Source organism: Mercenaria mercenaria, chromosome 10 (genome assembly GCF_021730395.1).
Source record: "Mercenaria mercenaria strain notata chromosome 10, MADL_Memer_1, whole genome shotgun sequence".
Classification (NCBI taxonomy): domain Eukaryota; kingdom Metazoa; phylum Mollusca; class Bivalvia; order Venerida; family Veneridae; genus Mercenaria; species Mercenaria mercenaria.
The window spans coordinates 75,962,530-75,988,137 of NC_069370.1; the positions used below are offsets into that span (position 1 = coordinate 75,962,530).

At 34.8% G+C, this 25,608-nt stretch overlaps 2 protein-coding genes across 2 annotated transcripts in view; both read right to left on the bottom strand.

The window, feature by feature from the left end:
- LOC123561094 (uncharacterized) overlaps positions 1 to 2,884 on the bottom strand; it is an 88,712-nt gene extending 85,828 nt beyond the window's left edge. Inside the window, exons 1-3 of the mRNA XM_053516999.1 lie at positions 2,638 to 2,884; positions 1,685 to 1,815; positions 1,291 to 1,359 (exon numbers count right to left, since the gene is read on the bottom strand). Of these exons, the coding sequence (XP_053372974.1) occupies positions 1,291 to 1,359; positions 1,685 to 1,815; positions 2,638 to 2,840 (403 nt within the window). The 5' untranslated portion in view covers positions 2,841 to 2,884. The remainder of the gene's footprint in view (positions 1 to 1,290; positions 1,360 to 1,684; positions 1,816 to 2,637) is intronic.
- A 332-nt stretch (positions 2,885 to 3,216) lies between these two features.
- Positions 3,217 to 25,608, bottom strand: part of LOC123561090 (protocadherin Fat 4-like) — a 143,449-nt gene continuing 121,057 nt past the window's right edge. Inside the window, exons 55-67 of the mRNA XM_053517000.1 lie at positions 24,975 to 25,200; positions 24,200 to 24,324; positions 23,752 to 23,820; positions 21,922 to 22,071; positions 17,823 to 18,054; positions 12,549 to 12,676; positions 12,006 to 12,074; positions 11,350 to 11,511; positions 9,394 to 9,631; positions 8,504 to 8,634; positions 4,383 to 4,451; positions 3,796 to 3,957; positions 3,217 to 3,443 (exon numbers count right to left, since the gene is read on the bottom strand). Of these exons, the coding sequence (XP_053372975.1) occupies positions 3,217 to 3,443; positions 3,796 to 3,957; positions 4,383 to 4,451; positions 8,504 to 8,634; positions 9,394 to 9,631; positions 11,350 to 11,511; positions 12,006 to 12,074; positions 12,549 to 12,676; positions 17,823 to 18,054; positions 21,922 to 22,071; positions 23,752 to 23,820; positions 24,200 to 24,324; positions 24,975 to 25,200 (1,988 nt within the window). The remainder of the gene's footprint in view (positions 3,444 to 3,795; positions 3,958 to 4,382; positions 4,452 to 8,503; positions 8,635 to 9,393; positions 9,632 to 11,349; positions 11,512 to 12,005; positions 12,075 to 12,548; positions 12,677 to 17,822; positions 18,055 to 21,921; positions 22,072 to 23,751; positions 23,821 to 24,199; positions 24,325 to 24,974; positions 25,201 to 25,608) is intronic.

The window sequence follows — 25,608 nt, forward strand, 5'->3', positions numbered from 1 at the left end:
AATTATAGTTAGCTTTGTTGTCGTATTTCATTTTCATGCTTCTTCTTTTGGCGTCGACTCCCCCCGCCCCACCCCCTCCAACACGCACACGCGCACGTGCACGCAACACACACGCACGCACGCACACACGCACACACACACACACACACACAAACGCATAAATATCTATATTTTGCTAATTAATTTTATTTTTCCTTTGTTATAAAGATAATATTTTGAACAAGTAAATAATCAATCTTTAATACAGTGATAAATATAAATACAATTATTTTTTATCACACGATTGGCGTCGTGGCAGTGAAATGAAGCCAGAACATAATTTTCTTATTACATATGTGTATAACAAATCTTCGACGCCTTTTTTTAAATTAAGAGAAGTCTCTCGAATTGGAGCAGTCCATAATAGGTAAAGAAAGGAGAATTTTTGATGTTTCTGTAGGAAAGGCTAGCAGGTGATAAAAAGAATATCAGTAACACAGACATAATTGTGTACTTTTTATATTTCATTTTACAAAGATAGGTCAAAGCCCGCCCGCTTAACTCAGTAGGAAGAGCGTTGGTCTACGAATGCGGGGTCGCAAGTTTGATCCCCGGGTGGGGCGTATGTTCTCCGTGACGATTTGATAAATGACATTGTGTCTGAAATCATTCGTCCCCTACCTCTGATAATTCATGTGGGGCAGTTGGCAGTTACATGCGGAGAACAGGTTTGTACTGGTACAGAATCCAGGAACACTGGTTAGGTTAACTGCCGCCGTTACATGACTGAAATACTGTTGAAAAATGGCGTTAAACCCAAAACAAACAAACAAAGATAGGGCAAGAATGCAATTTATACTTCAGAACAACCCACTGCATAATATCTAGTCTTAAAGTTTGTTGTTGACTTACAGTTCTGTGTTGAAAAAAAGAAAATGGCAGAAGTTTAAAACGTTATTTGTTTGTTTTCCTCGTAATTTATGGGAACGAGAAGAAATAAACGGAAGCCCTACCGCTTAGCTCAGTAGGGAGAGCGTTGGTCTACGGATCGCGGGGTCGCAAGTTCGATCCCCGGGCGGAGCGTATGTTCTCCGTGACAATTTGATAAAAGACATTGTGTCTGACATCATTCGTCCTCCAACTCTGATAATTCATGTGGGGAAGTTGGCAGTTACTTGCGGAGAATAGGTTTGTACTGGTACAGAATCCAGAAATACTGGTTAGGTTAACTGCCCGCCGTTACATGACTGAAATACTGTTGAAATAAACGGGGAAATAGAGTAAATATAATGACAAAAACCTTGACGTTACCTGTGATTTTATATGTTACATTGCCAAGTGTGTCAGGGTCTTCGGTCTCAGTAGTATACACAACAGTGCCTGCAATTAGAAGCATAATATATAACTTGGTACAATATATAATCTAGTTCAATAAATAATCTTGAATGATATATAGATCTGGTATAAAATACAAATGAAAAAGTATAACAAAGAGGTCTGCCAGTTTAGTCTATAGTTACAAATGAAGAAACAGTTCTGCTTTCTGATTTCAAAACTCTACGCACACGGTAGAGCTAGCATTCACTATCGTTTTCGTTAAAAAAACCCTGCACTTTGTAATACTGATTTTTATTGCCGCCACAATTGGAATTGGTAAATTTATTCAACCTACACTGAAGAAGATAAAAACATAAAGACGGAATACCTGGGTCTGTGTTTTTTAGTATTTTTATAGAACCAGGCGATGTGAAATTAGGTGTGACGTCATTTAAGTCTTGTATATGTACGGTAAGTGTGGCTGTCGAAGATAATTCAAGTGGGGATGTGTCTGTTATGCTGCAATGAAAGATTGTAGTTAATAAAATACATTTAAGGTAGTGGATCCGTTATGACAATATGGACAATATGTAAAGTACGTATTCTCCGCATATTGTGCGTTGATCTATAGTTACGTCCGGACAATGCCGAATTGCCTATCGTTGAAATTGCTGAGTATCATTACAGGTCCAATAACGGGAGTATGCATGCATTTCAGAATAATATATTTATTCAACAAGATGAATATAAATAAAAAACGAGTTGGATTTTTCTGCGATTCCACCCTAATCAAAACATAAAAAGTATAAATTATTTTGTTTTAAAGTTTTATTCTTAGTCGTAAAGAATTTTCTTCATTTATATCTTAGAGGCCTATTATGCCTTTGTTTAAAATGTGTCTGCCACATTGTCCGTTATGAACATAAAAAAAAACATTAATTTCTTGTTAAATCCGATTTCTGATAATTACTTCTTTTACATTTGTCAAAGGTTTGATAATGCTGAATATATTAGAATGTTTTATAAAATTGTTTTATTACCATCCTATAACAGTACATGTGATAGTCTTTTTTCTAACCATGCAACCATATTTGTCATGGAAGCTCTGAACAACAATGAAGCTCTACAGCTAGCCAAGGGAATGCAGAGTCTGAGTGTCTCCTGCAATGTAGCACTTCAATGGGATTCCATCCCATTTTGTGATTGCAGGCAATGAAGTGGCAGACCCACTGGCTAAGCTAAGCTAGACAACCAAAACCGCCCGTGAGCTACAAGAAGAAAGTCACCATTATCAAGACACAAGCGAGACCAAGGATAGAGGAATATATATTATTTACGTACCTTATTACAATTTCGTAGCTCTGTGTTTCTTCAAAATCGAACTCGGCTGTCGTTACAACTTCTGTTTTGTCATTATTAAGCTTAAAAGTATCATTTACACTCTGTGAAACAATGCTATAGACTGGGTCAGTGTTACCATCCACATCTTGTGATGCACATATCCAAACGACGTTTCCACCTGACGTATTTGTATTCTCTACCATAGTTACTGGTTCTTCCAGGAACACTATCTGTGGAGCTGAATAAAAAATCAGATGAAGAGAAATGCAGGATTTAATATCTCAACTACCTAACTAAATATAAAACTTGCGTGCCAGATAATATCCGGACCAACCATTCTGTTACATGGTAAAGAAAGCATAATGTTTCATGGCGCTTTGTCTTCTTAGAATAGCAACAATCACATAAAAAACAAAATTATACTTCGTTGAAATAGGTCCCTGTTCGATCAAATTATTGTCTGCAGCTGTAATACTTAGCTTAAAGTTTATATTTTTCATATCAAATTAAATGCACCCCCGTAGAGAGTGTAGAGACTTTCCTAAAATCTGAGGTATATAACCTCTAAACCGGATGTACTTACTGTACAACTATTTCATAGCTGGTCTCATCGTCAAAGATTGCAGTTGTGGTCAGAAGCGTTCCGTTTGTGATCTCAAATGTGCCATTAACACTCTGATATATGATGGTATATCCAGGATCAGTATCATTGTCTAGATCTCTGGAAGTCAGTTCCAAAACAACATAGGTCCCCGAGGTATCAGTAGTTTCGACAATCGTCAAGTTGTCGCCTGCAATAACTGGAACTGAAAAAAGAAAATGAGTTACTTATAACATCGAGATATGTTTTTGTCATTGCTAGATGTATCTACTCTAAATTATCATTCATATCATGACCGTAAATTAGTTTCAACATGCTATTGTTAAAAAGGCCGGTAAGCCAGCATTTTTTATTTTTATTTCTTTTTTAAATATTTTACACAACGACTCATTCTCTTTTATAAAACAGTTTATAGCTGCATGGAACAAAATAGTTAAATATTGTATTGACAACATATGTTTGAGGCAATATTTTATGATACTTTCCTATTCAAATGTTACCCTTTGTCATAAAGAATATTATATGTGTATTGTATAGTATTCTATTTGTCAACTTACTTGATTTGACATCAACAGTCAGCTCCAAGGTGGCTGTGTTTAGTGTATCGTTAGCTTGTATTTCAAGTACATACTGCAAGTTGTCAGACGGTCTTAACGCATTGACTAATGTTAAGTTCCCGCTCTCTGGGTCAAGGTCAAAATCGTTATTGGTATTCCCACCTGTTTCAAGGCAGCGATCAAATTATAATAATTTCAATATGTAGTGGTATAACAACGAAAAAGAGAAACATATTAAAAAGAATCATTCATTGTGAAAATAGTCACCAACGCTTGAACGTAGTTATTTTAAAAAGACCCTGTAAAATCTTGTTTTTGATTGTTTCTTATGGTATTAATATTACAATTCAAAGTACTAAAATATAGTTATATCCTATATAAACATCCCATTTAGGCAGCAGTCCCCAAAACGCCATTGGAAACTTCTGGTAAATGCCTTGAAAAACGTTTTTATTGATTTATTAAGATAAAACACAACAGATTTCGACAGTGTCCAACAGCTCTACTGTAATATTGCAATTTGAAAATGATGGTAATGCTATCAACACAGAGATGGTTTGAAGGAATAGTTTACGTTAATAACTTACTGAGTATAAAATAAGATATCTCTCCTACAATGTCCTTGTCGACGGCAACTGCCGTGTACACTATGGAACCTGTAATGTATGTTAGACAACTAGAACCGTATGCAGAGTTTTGTCATTGGCGTGATAAAGTAAGAAAACATTGCGACGAAAATTCGTTGTATTGCAATTCAGGTATTGTAACAACAACAAGTATTATTATTCAATTTTACCATATTATACACTGTATTAGATCAATTGCAAACATCTTATGAAACAGACAGAGCTAATACAAAACATGACTGAGCCAATATGAGAAAAACAGGGCCAATACAAGAAAATCAGGGCCAATACGGAATTCAAGCATTTTGATTGGTTCAAAAGAGAGGGCCAATACGGAGAAGTCACTTCCGTTAGATTTTTAAATGACGCCATTTTGTTTTACATCAGAGTTATAGATTACATTTTTTTCACATTTTGACAAAAAATCATCTAACATGTTCACGTAATAACCATTGTATGCCTGAGCGGCATGTTCGTCTTCATAGATTACAACGATACTTTCGTTTATTCGGTATTGTGTCAAATGCAAATGTTTCCTGTCAGAAATTCTGGCAGTTGTAAAGGAAAATAATGAGAAAATATGGAAACTCAGATTAATTAAAAGGATAAGACTTATCTTTAACAGACATTTTCATAGTGTGGACTATTTGTGCAATTATAAATAGCGATTCAAATGCTGGAATGTGGATGAATAAATTGGCGAACAAGAGTGTCAGTTGTGAACCGAAAACAGTTTCGGAAAAGAATTAAACGAGGCATTTGAGTGAAAAATATGCGCTTGGTTGGTTGTATTATCTTGATCAACATATATGTGTTCAATTTTGGGTCTCGTGGCCGGCAGCATAAAAGGAAATGCCTTCTAAAGCAGTTTTATCACAGTTCAAATGATAAAATAACTCACTAATTTGTCCAAAATGCAGATTTCCGACCTAAACTAATTACTGCGATCTCCCAACATTGTAACCCCTTTATTAATGCTATCTTAAACAGTGGTATTTCACTATCATTCGATTCCAATATAACATTTTTTAATGCCGTTCAAAAATACATTTATTTAGAGAAACAAAACGATTTTAGCAATAGATAGTTAAGATGTAATGTTGCATAAAATACAATTGCATCTATATATGTACACACGTCATATCTAAACATTATCATTATCTAAACATGTTGATTATTTGATTGATTCAACTATTTTCTTCACACTTTATCGTTATCGTTCATCCGTTTTTTCTTTTACGTGTTTAAAGTCACTCGACACAGTTTTTCCGGACGGGTCGATATTTACCCCAACACCGTGCCAAATTGGTTTCGATGTAGCTCACTGCAGGGTTGGTGCGGTCTTCTGCGCATGCCCGGAAGTGATTATCTAATGTCGCGTACGGCAAAAAACTCGCAAATTATTGGTTTAAACATATTTTATTTTGCAATATTTACAACATGATTACAAATATACAATAAAGGATTGGACAGGAAGCTTTATAAGCTTAAGGTTGTCCTCTCCCTTTTACAACAATGTGCATATATAGTTCATGGCAATAGAAACCTTCAAATGCATGGAAAAAAATTACAAACGTTTACTAAAGAATATTACACAGGTGTAAAGTAACTATTTATAAAGTTATCCGTAGTAGGAGATACTGGTATAAAAAAGAAAGAAAAAGGAACAGAAATAGTAAGAAATTGACAACAAAACTAGAGGCAATTACATGATGGAGTTACTATCACTTAACACAGTTAAAAGGGTTTGATATGCTATTTTCCATGTAAGCTATTTCTGATATGTTTACTTCTTGTAGATCAAAATCGTTTGGATTTAACAATGTAACACTGAACAGCAGTAAATATTTCTACGTTGGAATCATCTGATAGGGCAGGACTACCTTGTAAGATAACATTTAATGTTGGAGTACAAAACTGGGATATGATATTGAACAATTGTATTCTTAAGTGAGAATACCTCGGGCATATGAAAAAATAGTGATAAGGCGTTTCTACATCCCTGCAGTCACAATTTGGAGACTCAATAATGTTTTTAGCATAGAGCTCAGAAGATAGAGAGCTGCATCGCAAATTATTGTATGTTCGCATGCATTTAATGTACAAAATGTATAATATACTGACTAAAGTATAGGGTAAGTATGACCATGATTACAAAATATATACATTTAAAATACTAGTTAGTTCAAATTGCTTCAATCCGACATATGCTGGAGTCTGTTATTTATTCCAACGCTCAAACTCTGCATTGAGTCACAGCTGTTTCTAATCCCATACCGTACCCGTACCGTACATTCGTAAACTATAGCTTTTGTTTAAAAAAATGGCGGACACTTTCATCATCCTATGCCATCAAAATGCTTCAAAAACACCTTAAAATCCGCTTATTAAGAAATCTGCCGTTTGATAATTTTATATATATATATATATATATTTCTAAGTCATTTGCTCAAACACTGAAAAGAGTATTTCGTACCAACCTGCGTTGTATAAATGCGCGCCACACCCCACCTCGTTGTAATTTGATTTAAGCGAAATCTAATATGGTGACCTATCAATTTTCTTTTTGTTTTAGATTAGGTAGACATAACCAAAGGTATGTGCAGAGTTTGGTTAAATTCTATTATGTGAAACTCTATAAAATAGCAGAAGTACCAACTGACAAAAATATGCAAAAATAGCCCTTGGGTCTGCTGAACAAGTATTCCTTTCTTTACAAAAATCATGTTCTTTTGATTTCTCTGAGCATGTTTCAAATAGATATATTGTTTTCCGTTATAAAAATGCTTAGATAATCTTTAAGCAGATTATTGTACTTTACTGAAATATATTTTAGAATTACAGAAATTTTGAAAAATGTTTAAAATAGCACCGTATCTAGGGGCAAATTAAATTGAAACAAAGCTGGTGACCTAGTATTTTTTATTTCATTTTTCAATACATCATAACATGATCTTTTCATACAAAACATTTTATCAAAATCTATTATTGAGAAAAAAATTACGAAACTGTAGCGAGCGTCCTTAAGTTTTTTACTACTAAATTTAGTTTGGTGTTTAAGTTACATTTTAAACTTACCATTTAAATCAGTATCAAATATCTCTTTAAATGAGATTTGCTTGCTATTTCATATCAAGTGTTTCTGAATTCTACTTTTCAAATTCATTGCTTTTTGTCTGAAATATGTTTTTATATTTAAACTCTTATTGTACTTTACAAAAGCACTTTTTGGTTTATTGAAATGTGTCATCTTTTCATGTATTATATATAATACTGTATTAACTGGTGAATAATTGTGCCATGAATAAACATGTAATTTTATGTAACAAGGAGAGGACAACTGTAAGCTAACATAGCTTTCTATCCAATTCCTGGAATGTTGTGTAGTAAATATTTCATGCTTTTCGGAATAAAAATGTGTTTAAGCTAACTAACTGACGAAAATAACTAGGAGTTCAAAAAATAAGGTAAGTTCTAGTTACTCTTGATTATGTCACATCAAAAATATCTCTCAAGATTATTCGCAAGTATCTACATACAAATTCTGTTTTACGGGCTAAACTGATTATGATTTCTAAAATAAGTAAAAACAACTTGTCAAGATTTTTCACCTGAACGCGCATAGCTGCCATAAGGTAACTTACAGAGTTCTTACAGTGTTGCCGCCAACAGTCCAAAGTTGAATAATAATACTGTCATTAATCAAGCGATTTCATATTTGTCCTCGGGCAGTCGTATTGGATAACCCTTGGACAAATAACATGGCCAATATGAAATTGTTTGATTAATAACATATAGTATACACTTCTAAAAAGGCAACAAGTAGTAGTCTTGAATTTCTAATCATATTTTATATATTTACTTTAATGAAGTATTTTAAGTCATGGCACAGAGCACAATGACGTCAAAATGATGTTTTATGTATAAATTGCCTTCCAGTTGAGTTCTGACCCTTACAAAAGTGTTGCTATTTATAGTGAAATAAATAGTGATAAAAATAATGCACGAAACAGAAAATATTTTTGAAGGACATTGTACATATTTATTGATCATACAAAATAGGATAAATACATATAACGAACCCGTGGCTTGATTTTCCGGAATGACAAGTGTAGATGGAGAGGTAAATTCTGGCGGCAGGTTATTGGTATCAGTTATATACACTGTTAAAGTTCTTGATGAAGTCATGTTAAAATCGGATGAATCTGTTACTCTATAAACAAGAAGCAATGGTGAACACATTCTAACTGTTAACAATTGAAACATTTGATAGTCGCACAAAATAGTCATTTCAACATTATTAAACATAACTTTACCAATCTACAAGAACTTTTAAAATCTCAAAGTGTATGTGAATACGAAACCACGCCAAGTTCTAATGTTATTATTATTATCATTACACAAGATTTATATAGCGCCCTTTTCATGATAAACACTTTCAAAGGCGCTTACATAAGCACAAACGCAGCCATTCAGGACGGGAAATTCATCCTCCTCTAGTACAGACACAAAGCGATGACCAGATGGACAGAGTTAAATAAATCTCCCAGAACAGACAGAGAAAACTACTTTTAGGTACATTCGCCTAGCTGTTGGCGAATAGACAGCAGTCTGGTTCTTTAACGTGCCCAGTGCATAGCATCATACATGGAAGCCGTCTTTCCTTGGAAAAACCAGTACATGCCTCTTAGATAGATGTGAGACACACAAGAGGATGTCAGAAATGTCCAGTGCTTATTCGAACCCCGGACCTCTGGACTGACAGTCAAGCGTGTTACCATTAGACCACCGGGCCACCTTACATACTTTTTATCTTGTATTTACTGTTGCAATATATACTATCCTGTGCATGGGTTATTCATATACATTTGCTCAACATCATTCATTCAGTCTAAAACAATATGAATGCAGTTTTAAGGAAAGAACATCAGCAGCAATAACAACAACAACACAAAACATATATATATATTACCTGAGTGTTACTTCATATATATTCAAAGCTGTGTAGTTAAAATCTGCAGACGTTAAAAGCTGTTTATTGTCTTCGCTGAGAAAGAAGGTCCCCGGAACATTTTGCGACACCAGTTCGTTCCAAGGATTCGGGTCATTATCAAGGTCAGTTGAGTTAAGCGTTAAGACAGAAAAGTTCAGGCCCGCATAAGTACCTTCGGCAAGTGTTACATTGGAATCCGGGAACACCAAGATGGGCGCTAAATACAAAAAGCCTGAGTTACCTTATTTCGAGTTAAGGATAGTTAAATGTTACCCTGGAAGACCGAGGTTTATTGTATTAAATAACCTCATCACTAGCCAAATAATACAAGATTAAAAAATGGCATAAATAAATCGCTATTATGCATCAACCCAATCTTTTATAATTTTATCTCTCAATCTTGTTATCTAATAATACAAAAAAAAGAAACGAGCGGTGTTCTAGTGGTTTAGATGTCAGCCGCTGACAAAATTTGAGAATCAAGCAAATTCGACTAACTGGTATCCCAAGCCGAAAGGGATTGTGGCGAGGAATGGCAAAAAATATATCCGACAAAAAGTTAAGGATGTTACTAAGAAGCAAATAATTTCATTAGTCAAAATGTTTTATTTTTCATTTTGGAGGAGGGGGGTGGGGGGTGCGGGGGTGACCAGGTGAGGGTACAGAATTTCACGTGTTGATTATAAATATTGATGGAAAATTAAAAATGATGAAAAAATGGGTTGGGGATGGGGATGAATGATCGGGGTGTTGGGCAAGACTGAGTGGAGAGTGAGGTGAGGGAATGGTACAACTTTGCATGCTGATAAATATTTATGGAAGGTTTGAAAAGAAATAATAATAAAAAGGAATGATTTTCTTCGGGGTGGGGGGTGTGGTGGGGTTGGGGGAGGGGTGTGACCAAGGCAAGGTGGTGACCAGGTGTGGGTACAAAACTTCACATGTTTATCATAAATTTTCATGGAAAAGATTGAAAGAAGTTTAATGAAATTCTACCAATTGGTTGCTTTGTTATGTACAAATATGTAGATGTTTAATCTATTAAAGGGCAATAACTCTAAGGGAAATTGACCAATTGAAAAAAAAAATGACAGGCATTATCGAAGTATGTTGGTTCATATTTATGTCAAGTTACATGAAATTCTACTTGCTTATTATTGAGAAATGGCTGCAGACGTCGATATTTTGTTAAATCAAGGGCAATAACTCTAAGGAAAATTGACCAATCAAAAAAAAGTAAAACTTGACGGGCATCATCGCAGTATGTTGGTGCATGTTTATTTCAAGTTTTTTGAAATTCTACCTAATAGTTACTGAGAAATGGCTGCGGACGGACATTTTCCATTAAATCAAGGGCAATAACTCTATGGTAAATTGACCAATCCAAAAAAAAAAATTGACGGGCATCATCGCAGTATGTTGGTTCATGTTAATTTCAAGTTTCATGAAATTCTACCAGCTAGTTACTGAGAAATTGTTGCGGAAGGACGGACGGACAACGCCATTTCAATACCCCCTCCCGATTTCATCGGCGGAGGATAACAACGTACACGTGAAGTGCAGGGAAAGGATTTCTTTATATTCGACAAATGCTAATACGTTAAGAATTTTATAACGCAAATGAAATAAACAATACACAATAATTATGGTGAGTTAGATATAATTGAATAATAATTATCTTTTCTGTTCAGTTTACTTAATTTATCAAAGTTACTTATTGAAATAAATTTTGAATCAATAAAATCATTGAGTCAAACAATAATTGAGAAAACATGATTTTCTTTCCAAAATAATGTGAAATCTGAGAAACAGAGGTACACATTCATGATTCATAAATATTTGTGTGTGTGTGTGTGTCTGTGTGGTGGGCTGGTATTCACATTAAGGTTCATTTTAAAAAACTTATTGTACCCGAATATGGATGTTATCCCTTACCTGTTTTGACAGCAACTGCTAGAGTTATAGTATCTGTGAGCATACCGTCACTGGCTTCAATACCAAGGCTGTAACTAATTTGTGCCGATGCATTTAATGCGTTGTCGAGTGTCACATTACCGCTGTCTGCGTCAATGCCGAAATCATTGTTTGTATTGCCATCTAAATATATTCATAACGATAACATCTCAAGAATGTGATGCCATTATATAATTGTGTTATTAAATCTAATTATTGAATAGGAATTCATTCAAGTTAAGAAATATGTCAACAGATAATATTTTAAGATAGAAAGAGTATGAGGAATCTGTTTTTAAATTAATTTCCGCAAGCTTGCGTTCAAGTGTCTACAAACTATTTACGCAACAGTCATTCAATCCAAGGGGAGCTTGTTATACGTTATACTCTAATTAATTTAACAAAATGTGTTGTTTTATTAATTATCGTTAAACACCACTTTTTTATATTTTTAACATGCAGTAAAGAAGCACATACTTGCTAAGAAACTGGAATTTAGTTTTAAAAACGGACGTAAATTACATATTTTGAAAACAATCACAAACAAATTAATACATAATTGTAAAACAAATTAATTCATAGAGGTTGTCACATGTTTTCCAGATTACATGAAATATAATATTAACATGAAATATTACCTTTTATTGAAAAAGATAAATTTCCAATTGAGTCATTATCTATTGCCAGAACTCTGTATACAAGTGTACCTATAACAATAAATAACAAAAAAAAAATAAAACAAAATAAAACAGTAAATTTTACAACAAATTTCATATTACACAGCTTTCAAAAATACATGAAAACGAGAAATACAATAACGTCGCTAGCTTCGGATAACTTGCCCCTCACCATTGTTTCTCAAAAACGCGCTTGACTGTAAAAATATTTTATGCGAGGAAGCTATTAGCTTGGCCTATGGCAGGTCGATAATTCTACCAAGGCGCCCGCTCATTCCTATGACGCTTATCCCCCAAACTAAATAACTGATATGGTATTTGCAAGTAGTTGAGGCAGTAGTCCTAAACCTTTGTGGTACAAACACGCAAGGGCTGAAGTAACATTTCTTTCTTATTTCGAATGAAACCGTATGTTTCGCCTATAAAAGGGTATATTAATATTTCTCGCTTTGTTCTTGCATAAACATTTTTTGTGACTATAAACTAGATATTTAAGAACCGAACCAGTGGGTGTGTCCTCGCGTAATTCCAACGTAGTTGGTGATAAAATGATCGGGGAGTTGTCGTTGACATCTGTGACTGACACTGTTAAGGTGTCGTTGGACGTTAAACCTAAACTTGAATCAGTCACCCTGTAATATAATGTGATAATCTTAATTGTTTTATATAGTATACTGCTATGTATAAGCACAGGTGTCTGAAGCTCAATCAATAAAATATATATGCATGTTAGATCTCATGAAGAGATCGTAGATCTCTGAAAGAGATCCAGGTTGACAACTTCACGGCTCGATTCGATTTTTTAAACGGCGATTTTGAAGGCAAATGATGTTGGATTTCTGTCTATGATACACCATTCCAAAGAGAAAGAAATAAATTTTGTACGTACTTATACGTCTATGACTGATTACATGTATAGAATACACATATAGCAAATAAATTACATAAAATGTTCTGGTATTCGGCCATTCTGTATCCAACTTCCGGTCAGTCGGAGAGAATGCATCGCTTAGCAACAAATTAAGAATCTTTCATCCCAAAATGTCTACGAACAAGGAAGGACGAGCAGTTGTTCAACTCGTAAAAACTGGACATAGCGTCATTTATACTGGTCGTTGTGGAACAGAAAGAACATTTATTGCTACCCCTGGTTTGAGGTTTGAAACATCCAGCAATTTAAAAGTGTAAAGTGTACAGTAGATCTACCTGGCACATTTTAGAAGCTGAATGTCCGATTTCCGAAGTTATCACGAATATGTTTTACACGAGATCTCCAATAACATAGTTATTTCCAATGTCCATTTATCACATTTTATCGCAACTGACATTATAAACATGGCTGCAACAATTTCCAAGTACTATGTATGTGATGTCATTTGTTATCTACGTCAGTAATGAAATGAAACCATTGAGGCCCGTCAAGGTTTTATTATTCAGTTTTGTGTATCCTGTGAAAAAATGTTGATGCTCTGGAAATTATCGTTACTCAGACCGCTGGAATGCATAGCACTGAATTACTTCTTGGATAAATTAACAAGAAATTAGAAAAAAAAATGAATTCTTCATGTGAGGAAGCTATCCAGCTGGCTTACGGAAGGTCGGTGGTTCTACCCAGGTGCCCGCTCGTGATGAAATAATGCACGGAGGGGCACCTGGGGTCTTCCTCCACCATTAAAACTGGAAAGTCGCCATATGACCTTATCATGTGTCGGTGCGACGTTAAATCGAAAAAAAAAAATTGGAGAGAATAATTATGTAAATGTCATGGAGAAAAATATCTAACAGCAACTCAGGCGCGTAGCTGGAAACTTTTTCATAGTACGCAGGCGTGGTAAAGAGATTATAGGTATATTATCCCCCGCTATACTTTTTAAGTTAGCACGGCAAATCATGCATTTTGTCATATATTTGAAGTAAAAGCATTGTTAAATATTATTATTATTATTATTATTATTATACCACATTTATATAGCACTCTTTTCATGCACGTGTACACGTTCAAAAGTGCTTCACAGAAAAACTGCAAAAAAAAATAACAAATACGCATTAACAAAATTCATAAATGTAAAACGTATAGATTAAACGAGATAAACATACATACATATTTAAAACTATTTAGGTTACCCTAGGATAAAATACTGTTCTACGCAGTTTTATGAAGAAGAAGAAAAGAAAAAAAACATCAATGTATCGGTCAGTTAACAAAATATTGTACAAAGAAGTGGGTTTTTTAGCAGGCTTTTGAAAGTAGCTACCGTGTCAGCTTCCCTGACCTTAACAGGAAGGGAGTTCCAAAGCTTTGGAGCTGTGCACGAAAAGCTGCGATTGCCATACATCATGGTTTTAGTTGTTGGCATAACCAGTGACAGCGTGTCTTGTGATCTTAGGTTTCTGACCGGTTTATACACTTCTATCATATCCCTAATGTAGGCAGGAAACTGATTGTGTAAAGCCTTAAAGGTACGGGTCAGAACCGTATACTGCACCCTGTATTTTACTGGCAACCAATGGAGCTCCTTCAGAACCGGTGTTATATGATTGCGACGGGGCGTCTTGGTGATGACGCGAGCTGCCGTGTTCTGAACATGTTGCAACTTGTCAAGTGTGTTGTTTGGAATACCATTTAACAAGGCATTACAGTAGTCTAACCGTGAAGTAACCAGGCTGTTGATATGGGTCTTTGTGGCATCACTGGTAAGATACCGTCTGATCTGACCTATTCTGCGAAGTTGTGCATATCCAGCCCGGCACACAGAGTTGACTTGTTGTTCCATATCCATATTGTTGTCAAGTACTGCACCAAGATTCCTAACACATTTTGTGGATTTTATCACAGAGTCACCGACCTTAATAGAGACGTCATCAATGTACTTGGAGTTACGCTTTGATGTGAATAGCATTACCTCCGTTTTATCAGCATTGAGCTTCAGCATGTTGCAATGCATCCACGAGACAATTTCAGCCAGACAGCTCTCAATGCGGCACAAAGCCTCACTTCTAGCTACAGCCTCTATCGGCTTAAAGGATAGGTATAATTGAGAGTCATCGGCATAGAAATGGTGAAGAAGTCCATGACGTCTGCATATGGCACCCACGGGTTTAGTGTACATGATATAGTTCTTTGAACCAAGCACTGATCCCTGGGGCACACTGTATTTCATCAACATAGGCGTCGACAACTCACCGTCAACGCACACAGTTTGATTGCGGTCACTAAGATATGATGACATCCATGCAATGGCTTTGTATATTATTTATATCTTGAATAATTTTCATTCAACAATAACTTTCTGATATCTATTTTTTTGTCGTACGATCTGGTGGTCAGTGCCTTTAACACCAGTTTACTAAACATGTACTGCGTGAAATCATTATTCTAAAAACGGATGACTAAATTTCCATTGAATCATGTCCAAAGGAATGACAAAATAGAGAAAAGTGGAAACTTCACAGGTCGCTCAACATCTGAGAAGATCGAAATATAACAGCCCTGATTGAATGTACGGGGAGACTATTTACAGCCGCCACACGGCACAAACAAAGTCTTGTCGGCGTCAGGGCATGATACAATGTATGTTTTAACGACTCGACATGATTCTTCCGAAGCCATATGTGCTACATCAAAGAAGTATAAATACATTTATTTTTATAGCTCTTTGGCTGGTTCGATATATACATTTTTGTACGCTGTTCGGCAGATTTTCTGATGTTTAGTTGAACACACCTACAGATGTGAACGTTAAGATGGAAACGTGAATAATAAAATAATCAGCCTTTACGAATAAAAATCCTGCTTAAATATGCGTAAATATAGGGCCGATGAATTTCTTGTAAGAACCGGAAGCAGACGTTTCTTCTTTGTATTTTGGCGGGAAAACTGTACGTGCATTCCACGCTGCTCCTTCGGTGCTTATAGTAAATAACGTATTGGCGTTATATTTTCGCGTTACCAGAATGGTTAACGTGTTGAAACTTTCATATAATTATAAACAAAATGCTCTACAACCAAATCAAAATGCATGCTTAAGAGCTTGAATTTATATCGCGTCTGTACGTCCGTGACAAACTCTGAAATGTCTGAATTTATAATATCTTTTATTAGAGTTCTTAATAGTCGGAGCCCGCCCGCTTAGCTCAATAGGGACAGCCTTGGTCTACGGATTGCGGGGTCGTGAGTTCGATACCCGGGTGGGGCGTATGTCCTCTACCTCTGATTCATGTGGTAGAGTTGGCAACAGGTTTGTACAGGTGCAGAATCCAGGAACACTGGTTAGGTTATCTGCTCGCCGTTACATAACTGAAATACTGTTGACCCAAAACAAACAAACTTAAAAGTCAGAAGCGGTAAACGTACACGTTTTAGGAAACGTGCTTAAAATGAATCTGGTGTGAGGGGTATACACATTTTTCTATTCTAGCGGCAAATTTTCGAAGCGGAATGAAACATTTGTGACTCTGATGTTTTTGAGACATAGAAAGGGAAAACGGTAAATGCTTCCGTCATTGGTTATAACAATATACCTCTCCATGTTTTGATTTTCGTATATCTGATAATTATAGGTGGTGGGTTAGTGGAAAATTCATAATTATGAGTAGTGGGGTTGGTGGAAAATTAAAAATCATGAGTAGTGGGGTTGGAGGAAAATAACAAAAAAAATATGGGTGGTGTTTTTTTTTTCCAAAAAGTGCCTTCCGACCCCCATTTCGTTTAGAGTAACGTTTTCGTTAAACGTATATGTTGTTAAGATTTATAAATAAACCAACAAAGTATGACTTATATTGAAAGTTTAGCGATCAAACATTAAATATTACATATATTTTAATATAACAGCAATGAAAACGGTAAAATTGAATATGACACATAGATCTACTAAAATGCTAGGTTTCCGTCGTCGCTCATCTCGATAAGAATTAAGCACACAGCAGAACCTCTTCATCCCAAGACTGTTATGACGTCACAAACATTACGTCACAGTTCCTTGAAACCGTTGGGGATTTCCAAAGTAAATAAAAGTTTTACAGACTTTATTCAGCTCGGATGGTTTACAAACTGGCGTTTTATAATTCTTTAATCACCATTGTTGTTGGTCGGTGAATATAGGTTTTTCTCAGAAGTGATTCACCTCGAATTTTAAAACCGGAAGCTGAGGAAGGTATGGCGGAATACCAGTACGGCGATTTCGAAAGTGTAAGATAACGAATGAAATAAACAATTTTGTTATGTTACTTACTAGATGTGCTCAGCGTCCCGGAAGAGGAATGATCATTTTACTATATGAAAGGGTGTTTTCATTTGTAGTTGACATGTGGTTCGATTTATCAGTCGCTAAAAACGACAAAAAAGTACGCGATTTACTTGCCAACCTGTACTATTTCATAGTATATTAGGTGGGTGGGGTATGGTAATGCATATATCTATTGATAGAGCTTCAAGCGCCTGTGGTATAAGAAGATGCACTGTAGACGCGACAGATAGGAATGAATTTTGTAACTTCTAATTCAAATTTATATCAATATACGTAACAATTAATGAATTAATTTTAATATAATCAGACACCATTCACAAGTCTAGCAAATATATTTCACTTACATCAGATTAAATAACTTGATACCAATTGAGCTACATGTTAAAAACTACATGATGGACAACAATATTACTTTTAAAATATATTTTAACTTTAGCACAGATTATCATGAATTAAAATTAACGAGACAGCTTTGTAAAATCTTGTATTCACAGCAAGATTACTACTGTAATATACTACAAATTGTACCCACCTAATGTTAACAGAGTGGCTCTGTAATTGTTCGTAATCAAATGAAGCGTTAGTTTGTAGTTTATCATCGTTTATCACAAAGGTGCCAGGTACACTTTCAGAAATAATGTCATATTGTGGGTTAGGGTCACCGTCTCGGTCTGTGGAGGTTAAATTCAGTAGCACAAAGAAGTCTGATGTATCTTCATTCTCGGAGATTTCAACATTTACACCGGTAAAATTTATATCAGGCCCTGAAACAAAAAGAAAACATACATTTCTTATGCAACTGATGGCTGGTATAGACCTGAGCCTTTACTACAAGTCTACAATCATATTTCAATTATTCAGAGACCAATTCCACTTGATACATACGGAAAACGTTATATGATACGATTCTGCACAGTAAGACATAGTATTAAAACTATTACAATAGTAAAGCAGACACATGTACGTTTAAACGTATTAGAGCAAGCTGATCCTTTTGTCAAATCATTTCTAATATACGTGTTTACCATAGACTTCTGCTATGAGTGTATATTTGTCTTAAACTGATCCTTTTATCAAAAGATTTCGTTAAAAATGACTGCTAGAGATTTCTAACATACTTGATCGTAATATTATTGAGTCTTACAGTAATATCTTCTCATTATATCTGTCTTAAGGAGGTAGGATACCTTGTTACCAGGGTAAATTCAAATTAGTTGAACCGTAGTGATTTTTTGTATTTCATGTAATTTAATGTTTTAACTGCTACAATCTCAGTTCCGTTTATCTCTGTCCCTTCAAGCACAATTTTTATCCAGGTTTGAGGTACATGACCCTCTTAAGGTATTTTATATAGAAAGAAGAAGGAAAATACGGATATTTAACACTTTTTAGTGTATTTTGGTTTCATTGTTATCCGTAGAAGTCTGCATAATTAATAGTTTTACTAGTATGCGCATTAGCTTTCTAATAAAAGCTTAAAATGTATATGTCGCGGGGCTCGTGTTTCCATGGTAACGCATTTTCTCTCATTTTTTAACAATTATGTATGAAAACGGGTTTTTCGACGGCTTCAGTGCCATTCTGTTATTGACCAACATGGAATATTTGGGTAATATGATTAGCAAAATACCAAGAACTTTACTGGTACTATGTTTTTCTTAAAGTTTAGAGTAACCATGGCAAAAGAGATGTTTAAAATAGCTTATATGTTGCTTTTTATCGTAATTTCTCATAAAAAATATTATATAAAATTATCTTTCTTGTTAATGTAGCTTTAAAACATCTTATTCCTAACGTTAGTAATATTTTCGTATGAATTGCAGTTAATTTAACAAATTTCACAGCTTAAAATACTTACAACAGTGCACGTCGTCTGACATTTTTATGGAAAAATCGTTCTGCATGCTGCTATTATTCTCATGGATATTGTTGAAATGAAAATAAAAAGCCGAAGCTGTGTTCCTTAAATAGACCAGTGTCAACGCTTTTGAATTTTACGATTAGACATATAGGTCACGGGGTTCGTTTCCACGGTAACATCAATTTAATTCAAGACACCACAATTTTATACCGAAATTTTAACAATTTTAGAGCTTAGTTTTAGTATTTAAGTAACAAATTATCAACGGAAACTGGGAAATAGGTATATCAATCAAACTGCCCAATTTTTATTTGTAAATGACCGTAATAAGTTACCTTTCAGCCAACTATATTCCCAATCACATCAGTTACCATCATCCATTTTCTTACATTCCGCATAACATTTTATAATTACATGAAAGAAGCAAAATATTGATCATTTTTCAGAGCAAAAGGCTAATAAAAAGTATTTCAGCAAATAATGGCTGTTTAAAAATAGTTCAAATAAAGAAAAAACACAGAACAACGTACTTTCAAAATAAAAGCTTTTAATTTTGCGCGGTAACTGACACGTAACGTCATGACGTCAATGATGTCATTTTAAGACAACAATGTTTTGAAGCGTTTCTGCGGCAATTCATTCATTATTTCTGCATTATTAAACCATTAAACATAAGATCGGAGGCAGGTTCAAGATTTATTTCCAGAAGAATGGATATACAAACACATTTAGTTTGTCGTAAACGTCGTCGTAAATCGTCACGTTAGCTTCCGGTTGGACATGCGCACTTACAAATATCAAGGTAACCTGCCTCCTTAAGGAGGTATGATACCTATAAGGATCTTACATGCCTGCCTGTGTAAGACGGGGTTTTCCCTACCCGAGGGACAGTGTGGAATGGAAAACCGAGCGTTAGCGAGGTTTTTTATCCATGCTGTCCCGAGGGTTGGGAAAACAGCTGCCTTACACAGGCAGACATGTTAGATCATTTTTCTTGCCTATCACTATCAAAATAGATCGTGGAAACAAAAAGATTTGGGTATTTCCTGACATTATTTATAAAGTCTATGACGTAACAATGGTGCCAGTACTATGTGACGTCACCTTAGTACACGCTATTTTAGACAAGGTTTTTCCCTAGGGAAAGACAGGAATATCTATCCCGGGCGCGTGCTCGGACAAATGTATACTTTCCCCGCTGGGTAGGCAAGAATTAATATTTGTACCTGCGCAAGTCCAACCGGAACCTAACGTGACGATTTTCGACGACGTATACGACAAACTAAAATGTGTTTGTATATCTTATTCTTAACAAAACTCATGAACCTGCCTCCTATCTGATTCTTATTGGTTCTGTAATGCAGAAATAATGAATCAATTGCCACAGAAACGCTTCAAAACAGTGTTGCCTTAAAATGACGTTATTGACGTCATGACGTTAGGTGTCAGTTACCGCGCAAATTAATAGCTTTTATTTTGAAAGTACGTAATTCTGTGCATCTTCTTTATTTGAACTAGTTTTAAAAACCATTATTTGCTGAAATATTTTTTGAGTCTTTCGCTCTGAATAATGATCAATTTTCTGCTCCTTTTATGTAGTTAGATTTAAATGTTATGCGGAATGTAAGAAAATGGATGCTGGTGACTGATGTTACTGGGAACATAGTTGGGTGAAAGTTTTCTTATTACGGCTATTTTCAAATAAAAACTGGGCAGTTTGATTTGTTATACCTATTTTCCGGTTTCCTTTGATAATTTGTTACTTATACTCTAAACATCAGTTCTAAATTGTTCAAATTTCAGTAGAAAATTGTGTTTTGATTTAATAAATTTGATTTTGCCATGGAAACGAACCCCGTGACCTCTATATCTAAATGTAAAATTCAAAAGCGTCCACACTGGTCTACTTAAGGAACAAAACTTCGGCTTTTTATTTGCATTTCAACAATATCCTTTTGAGAATAATAGCAGCATGCATAACGGTTTTTCCACAAAAAAATGTCAGATGAGGGAACACGAAATTATTACTTACGTTAGAAATAAGATGTTTTAAAGCTATATTAACAAGAAAGATAATATTTTTAAATCTCTTTTGTAAGAAATTATAATTAAAAGCAAGATATAAGCTATTTCAAACATTTCTGTTGCCGTGGTTACTTTAAACTTTAAGAAAAATATGGTACCATGTAAAGCGCTTGATATTTTATTAATTATATTACCAAAATATTCCATACTGGTCAGTGATAGAATGGCACTAAAGACATGGAAAGACCCGTTTTCATACATAGTTGTTTAAAAATGGAAGAAAATTTGTTACCATTGAGACACGAGCCCCGCGACATATACATTTTAAGCTTAAGAATATATTAGAAAGCTAACGCGCATACTAGTTAAATTATTAATTATGCAGATTTCTACGGATAACAATAAAACCAAAATACACTGAAAAGTCTTAAATATCCGTATTTTCCTTCTTCTTTCAATATAAAATACCTTTAAAGGGTCATGTACTTCAAACCTGGATAAAAATTGTACTTGAAGGGACAAAGATAAACGGAATTGAGATTGTAGCAGTTAAAAATTTAAATTACAACTAATTTGAATTTACCCTGGTAACAAGGTAACCTACCTCCTTAAATGCCACTATTGTTTAAAGAGTTCGCTATAGAGAAAAGCAAGCGTTGTATTCCTTTATGATCATTCTTAGATACAAGTTCTTTGCAAACCACAAATGAACTGTCCCATGCTCTTTAATTAAATATAGACTTACTTGTCTTCACGTTGACAGTTAAATTGAAGGTTGCAACATTAACACTGTCGTTGGCTGTAATCTTAACAGTGAAGGATGGGGTTGTTTCAAAGTCTAAAGCATGTGCCAACGTGAGATCTCCTGTGCTGGCATTCAGGTTAAAAATGACATCTGAAGTAGATAAAGTTGAAATTTAAAAGTCATAGTAAAATTCTGAAATAAAGCTTTTAAATACCGGCATCCCCTGAATATTGGAATGCTGATTTTGATTTAAGGTAGTGACCCGTAACGACACTCGGCCTGAAATAAAGCTTTTAAATACCGGTATCCCCTGAATATTGGAATGCTGAATTTGATTTAAAGTAGTGGACCCGTAATGACATTCGGCCTGAAATAAAGCTTTTAAATACCGGCATCCCCTGAATATTGGAATGCTGACTTTGATTTAAGGTAGTGGACCCGTAACGACACTCGGCCTGAAATAAAGCTTTTAAATACCGGTATCCTCTGAATATTGGAATGCTGAATTTGATTTAAGGTAGTGGACCCGTAACGACACTCGGCCTGAAATAAAGCTTTTAAATACCGGTCTCACCTGAATATTGGAATGCTGATTTTGATTTAAGGTAGTGGACTCGTAACGACACTCGGCCTGAAATAAAGCTTTTAAATACCGGATATCCCCTGAATATTGGAATGCTGATTTTGATTTAAGGTAGTGACCCGTAAAGACACTCGGCCTGAAATAAAGCTTTTAAATACCGGCATCACCTGAATATTGGAATGCTGATTTTGATTAAAAGTAGTGGACCCGTAACGACACTCGGCCTGAAATAAAGCTTTTAAATACCGGCATCCCCTGAATATTGGAATGCTGATTTTGATTTAAGGTAGTGACCCGTAACGACACTCGGCCTGAAATAAAGCTTTTAAATACCGGCATCACCTGAATATTGGAATGCTGATTTTGATTAAATGTAGTGGACCCGTAACGACACTTGGCCTGAAATAAAGCTTTTAAATACCGATATCCCCTGAATACTGGAATGCTGATTTTGATTTAAGGTAGTGGACCCGTAACGACACTCGGCCTGAAATAAAGCTTTTAAATACCGGCATCACCTGAATATTGGAATGCTGATTTTGATTTAAGGTAGTGGACCTGTAACGACACTCGGCCTGCAATAAAGCTTTTAAATACCGGTATCAACTGCATATTGGAATGCTGATTTTGATTTAAAGTAGTGGACCCGTAACGACACTCGGCCTGAAATAAAGCTTTTAAATAGCCTACCGGCATCCCCTGAATATTGGAATGCTGATTTTGATTTAAAGTAGTGGACCCGTAACGACACTCGGCCTGAAATAAAGCTTTAAAATACCGGTATCCCCTGAATATTGGAATGCTGATTTTGATTTAAGGTAGTGGACCCGTAACGACACTCGGCAGTTTCCGTGCGAGTACGTATTCTCGTTAGGCAATTCGACATTCTTCGAATGTAAATGTAGCTCAACGGGTGTATGAATTTCCGTTAAAATTGGAGAATAGCGAAATTACAGAATATACAGTCCACTTACCTGAGTTGCATTGTGCTATATTTTGATATTCCGTGATTAAAGCAATACAAAGTACAATTTTGAATTGTTTAGCTATCATACATATAATTACATATATTAATTTTTTTTAATATTTTACCTGCTGTTATTGTTTTACCTTTAAAAAGTACGTATTTATGTATATTTTCTTAAATAGTTTAATATTTTAATCAATCAGTTTAATTCGAAGCGGAGAAAGGTCTAAAATGAAAGAAAGTTATGAATAGAGCGGGCAATAAGTCCAATCAAAATTACCCATAATTGAATATTCTATAGATCCTACAGTGTCCGGGTCTGTTGTCGAAACTGTGTACACAACTGCTCCTGTAAAAGTGAAAATTTATACTTGATTTTGTAATATATCAATACATTTTAATGTCTTAACAATGAAGCTTTAAATCCGTGCATTATAGCTAAAATGATGTTACTATCTTGCACAAACACAACACAAACTAAAAAAGAGCTTTTGTCAATACTTATAAATATAAACACACTCTCGTCAAATGTACTATTTTTTTCCGACGATTACATGGTATGGGTCAGTTCTGTTCTACCATCTGTTTAAAATATAAACGAAAATTTCAAGTCATTTAATGCAGTCATTCTAAAAATTAACGCTATGTCTATCTATAAGTAACAATATTGTTATTTATATTTCCTAGCTGTGCTTACCAGTAAACTCGACTAAGAACAAAATACGAACCAGTTTCGGTTTCTTCCGACAGATCTAAGGTATCGTTACTTGTAAACATGGGAGTCACGTCGTTTTGGTCAAGGACGAACAGAGTAATTGTATCAGCAGACGACAATCCGTGTACATCAGTAATACTGTCAAAATTAAAAGTAACGCACTATTCCACTTTACTTAGTGACGGATTAATCCGTTCATATGAAAGTGTGAAACAGATAATTATCTTGTAAATCATTTCAGATTTATACCTGTTTGTCCAGTTTTGATTTTTAGAATGTAGTTAGTAAAGTATGTGGACGTGTGTATATGCGTGAAAACAGTGCTAAATCAACGTATCAAATGCAACAACTTATTTTTTTTTTGAGAATTGTGAGCATAAGTATATGAAACATTACAGTCAAAACATAGTACAATATTTACATTGAATAGAATACACACAACTGATACAACGAAACTGCATGGTCCTTTTCTTTACAACCTGACATTTTATTCCAAACTTAAATGTGACAATTGTTTGGTCTCACTTAAATGGGTTATGTTCTTGAAACGATGTTGCTGGTCCTTTTTACTTGTCCATAATGTTTCTGGTTACAATTGTAATTGTGCTTACATTTGTCTGAAAAGTCTAAATCTTAGATAACTTCAGATACAACCTTACGCTTTTGTACAATGTAACAATGTCTAATATCGTACTTGTATGCTATTTTTAAGGAGCTATGTTAATGGAAGTATTGTTAAAAGGCGTAATAGAATGATTCAAATATACCCAAATAATCACTTTACTAACCTTATGGTTGCTGTATAATTTTTCACTGCTTCGTAGTCTAATGTCACGTTCGTTACTAGGATTCCATTAGTGATCTCGAATGTACCAGGTGCACTTTCATTGACGATGGCAAATGTGTGATTCTCGTCACCATCTAAATCAATCCATTCAATAGTCCAGACGTGGAAAGGATCACTTGTGTCAGTATTTTCCGTTACGTTCATATCAGTAACAATTAGGTATGGCACTGTAAAAAATCACGCATACGTTTCAGAAAAATACATTTTATTACGCTAAACACATAAGCTAGCTGTCGGTTTTAACCTACTGACAAAAGCAGAAATATTTCAACTAAATGTAAAACTAATGTTTCAAGTTATAACTAAAATTCTGTCATTTCAATACTGAACTGTAGAAAGTGTACTTAAAAATGATCTAGTCATATATCTTTTTAATTTTCTGAAATCTCCAAATATTCATAAACATGCTCAAAACATATTGACTTCTGTTGTACAAAGGTTTTATTTCTGACGAGCTTCGGTAACGGATTTCTCAGCAAAAAATCCGTTACCGACGCAAACTTTGCTTGACCGACATCTCTAGCCGCGTAGTCCTATAAAATGCACTTCGTTAAAAATACAGTGTTACGATACGA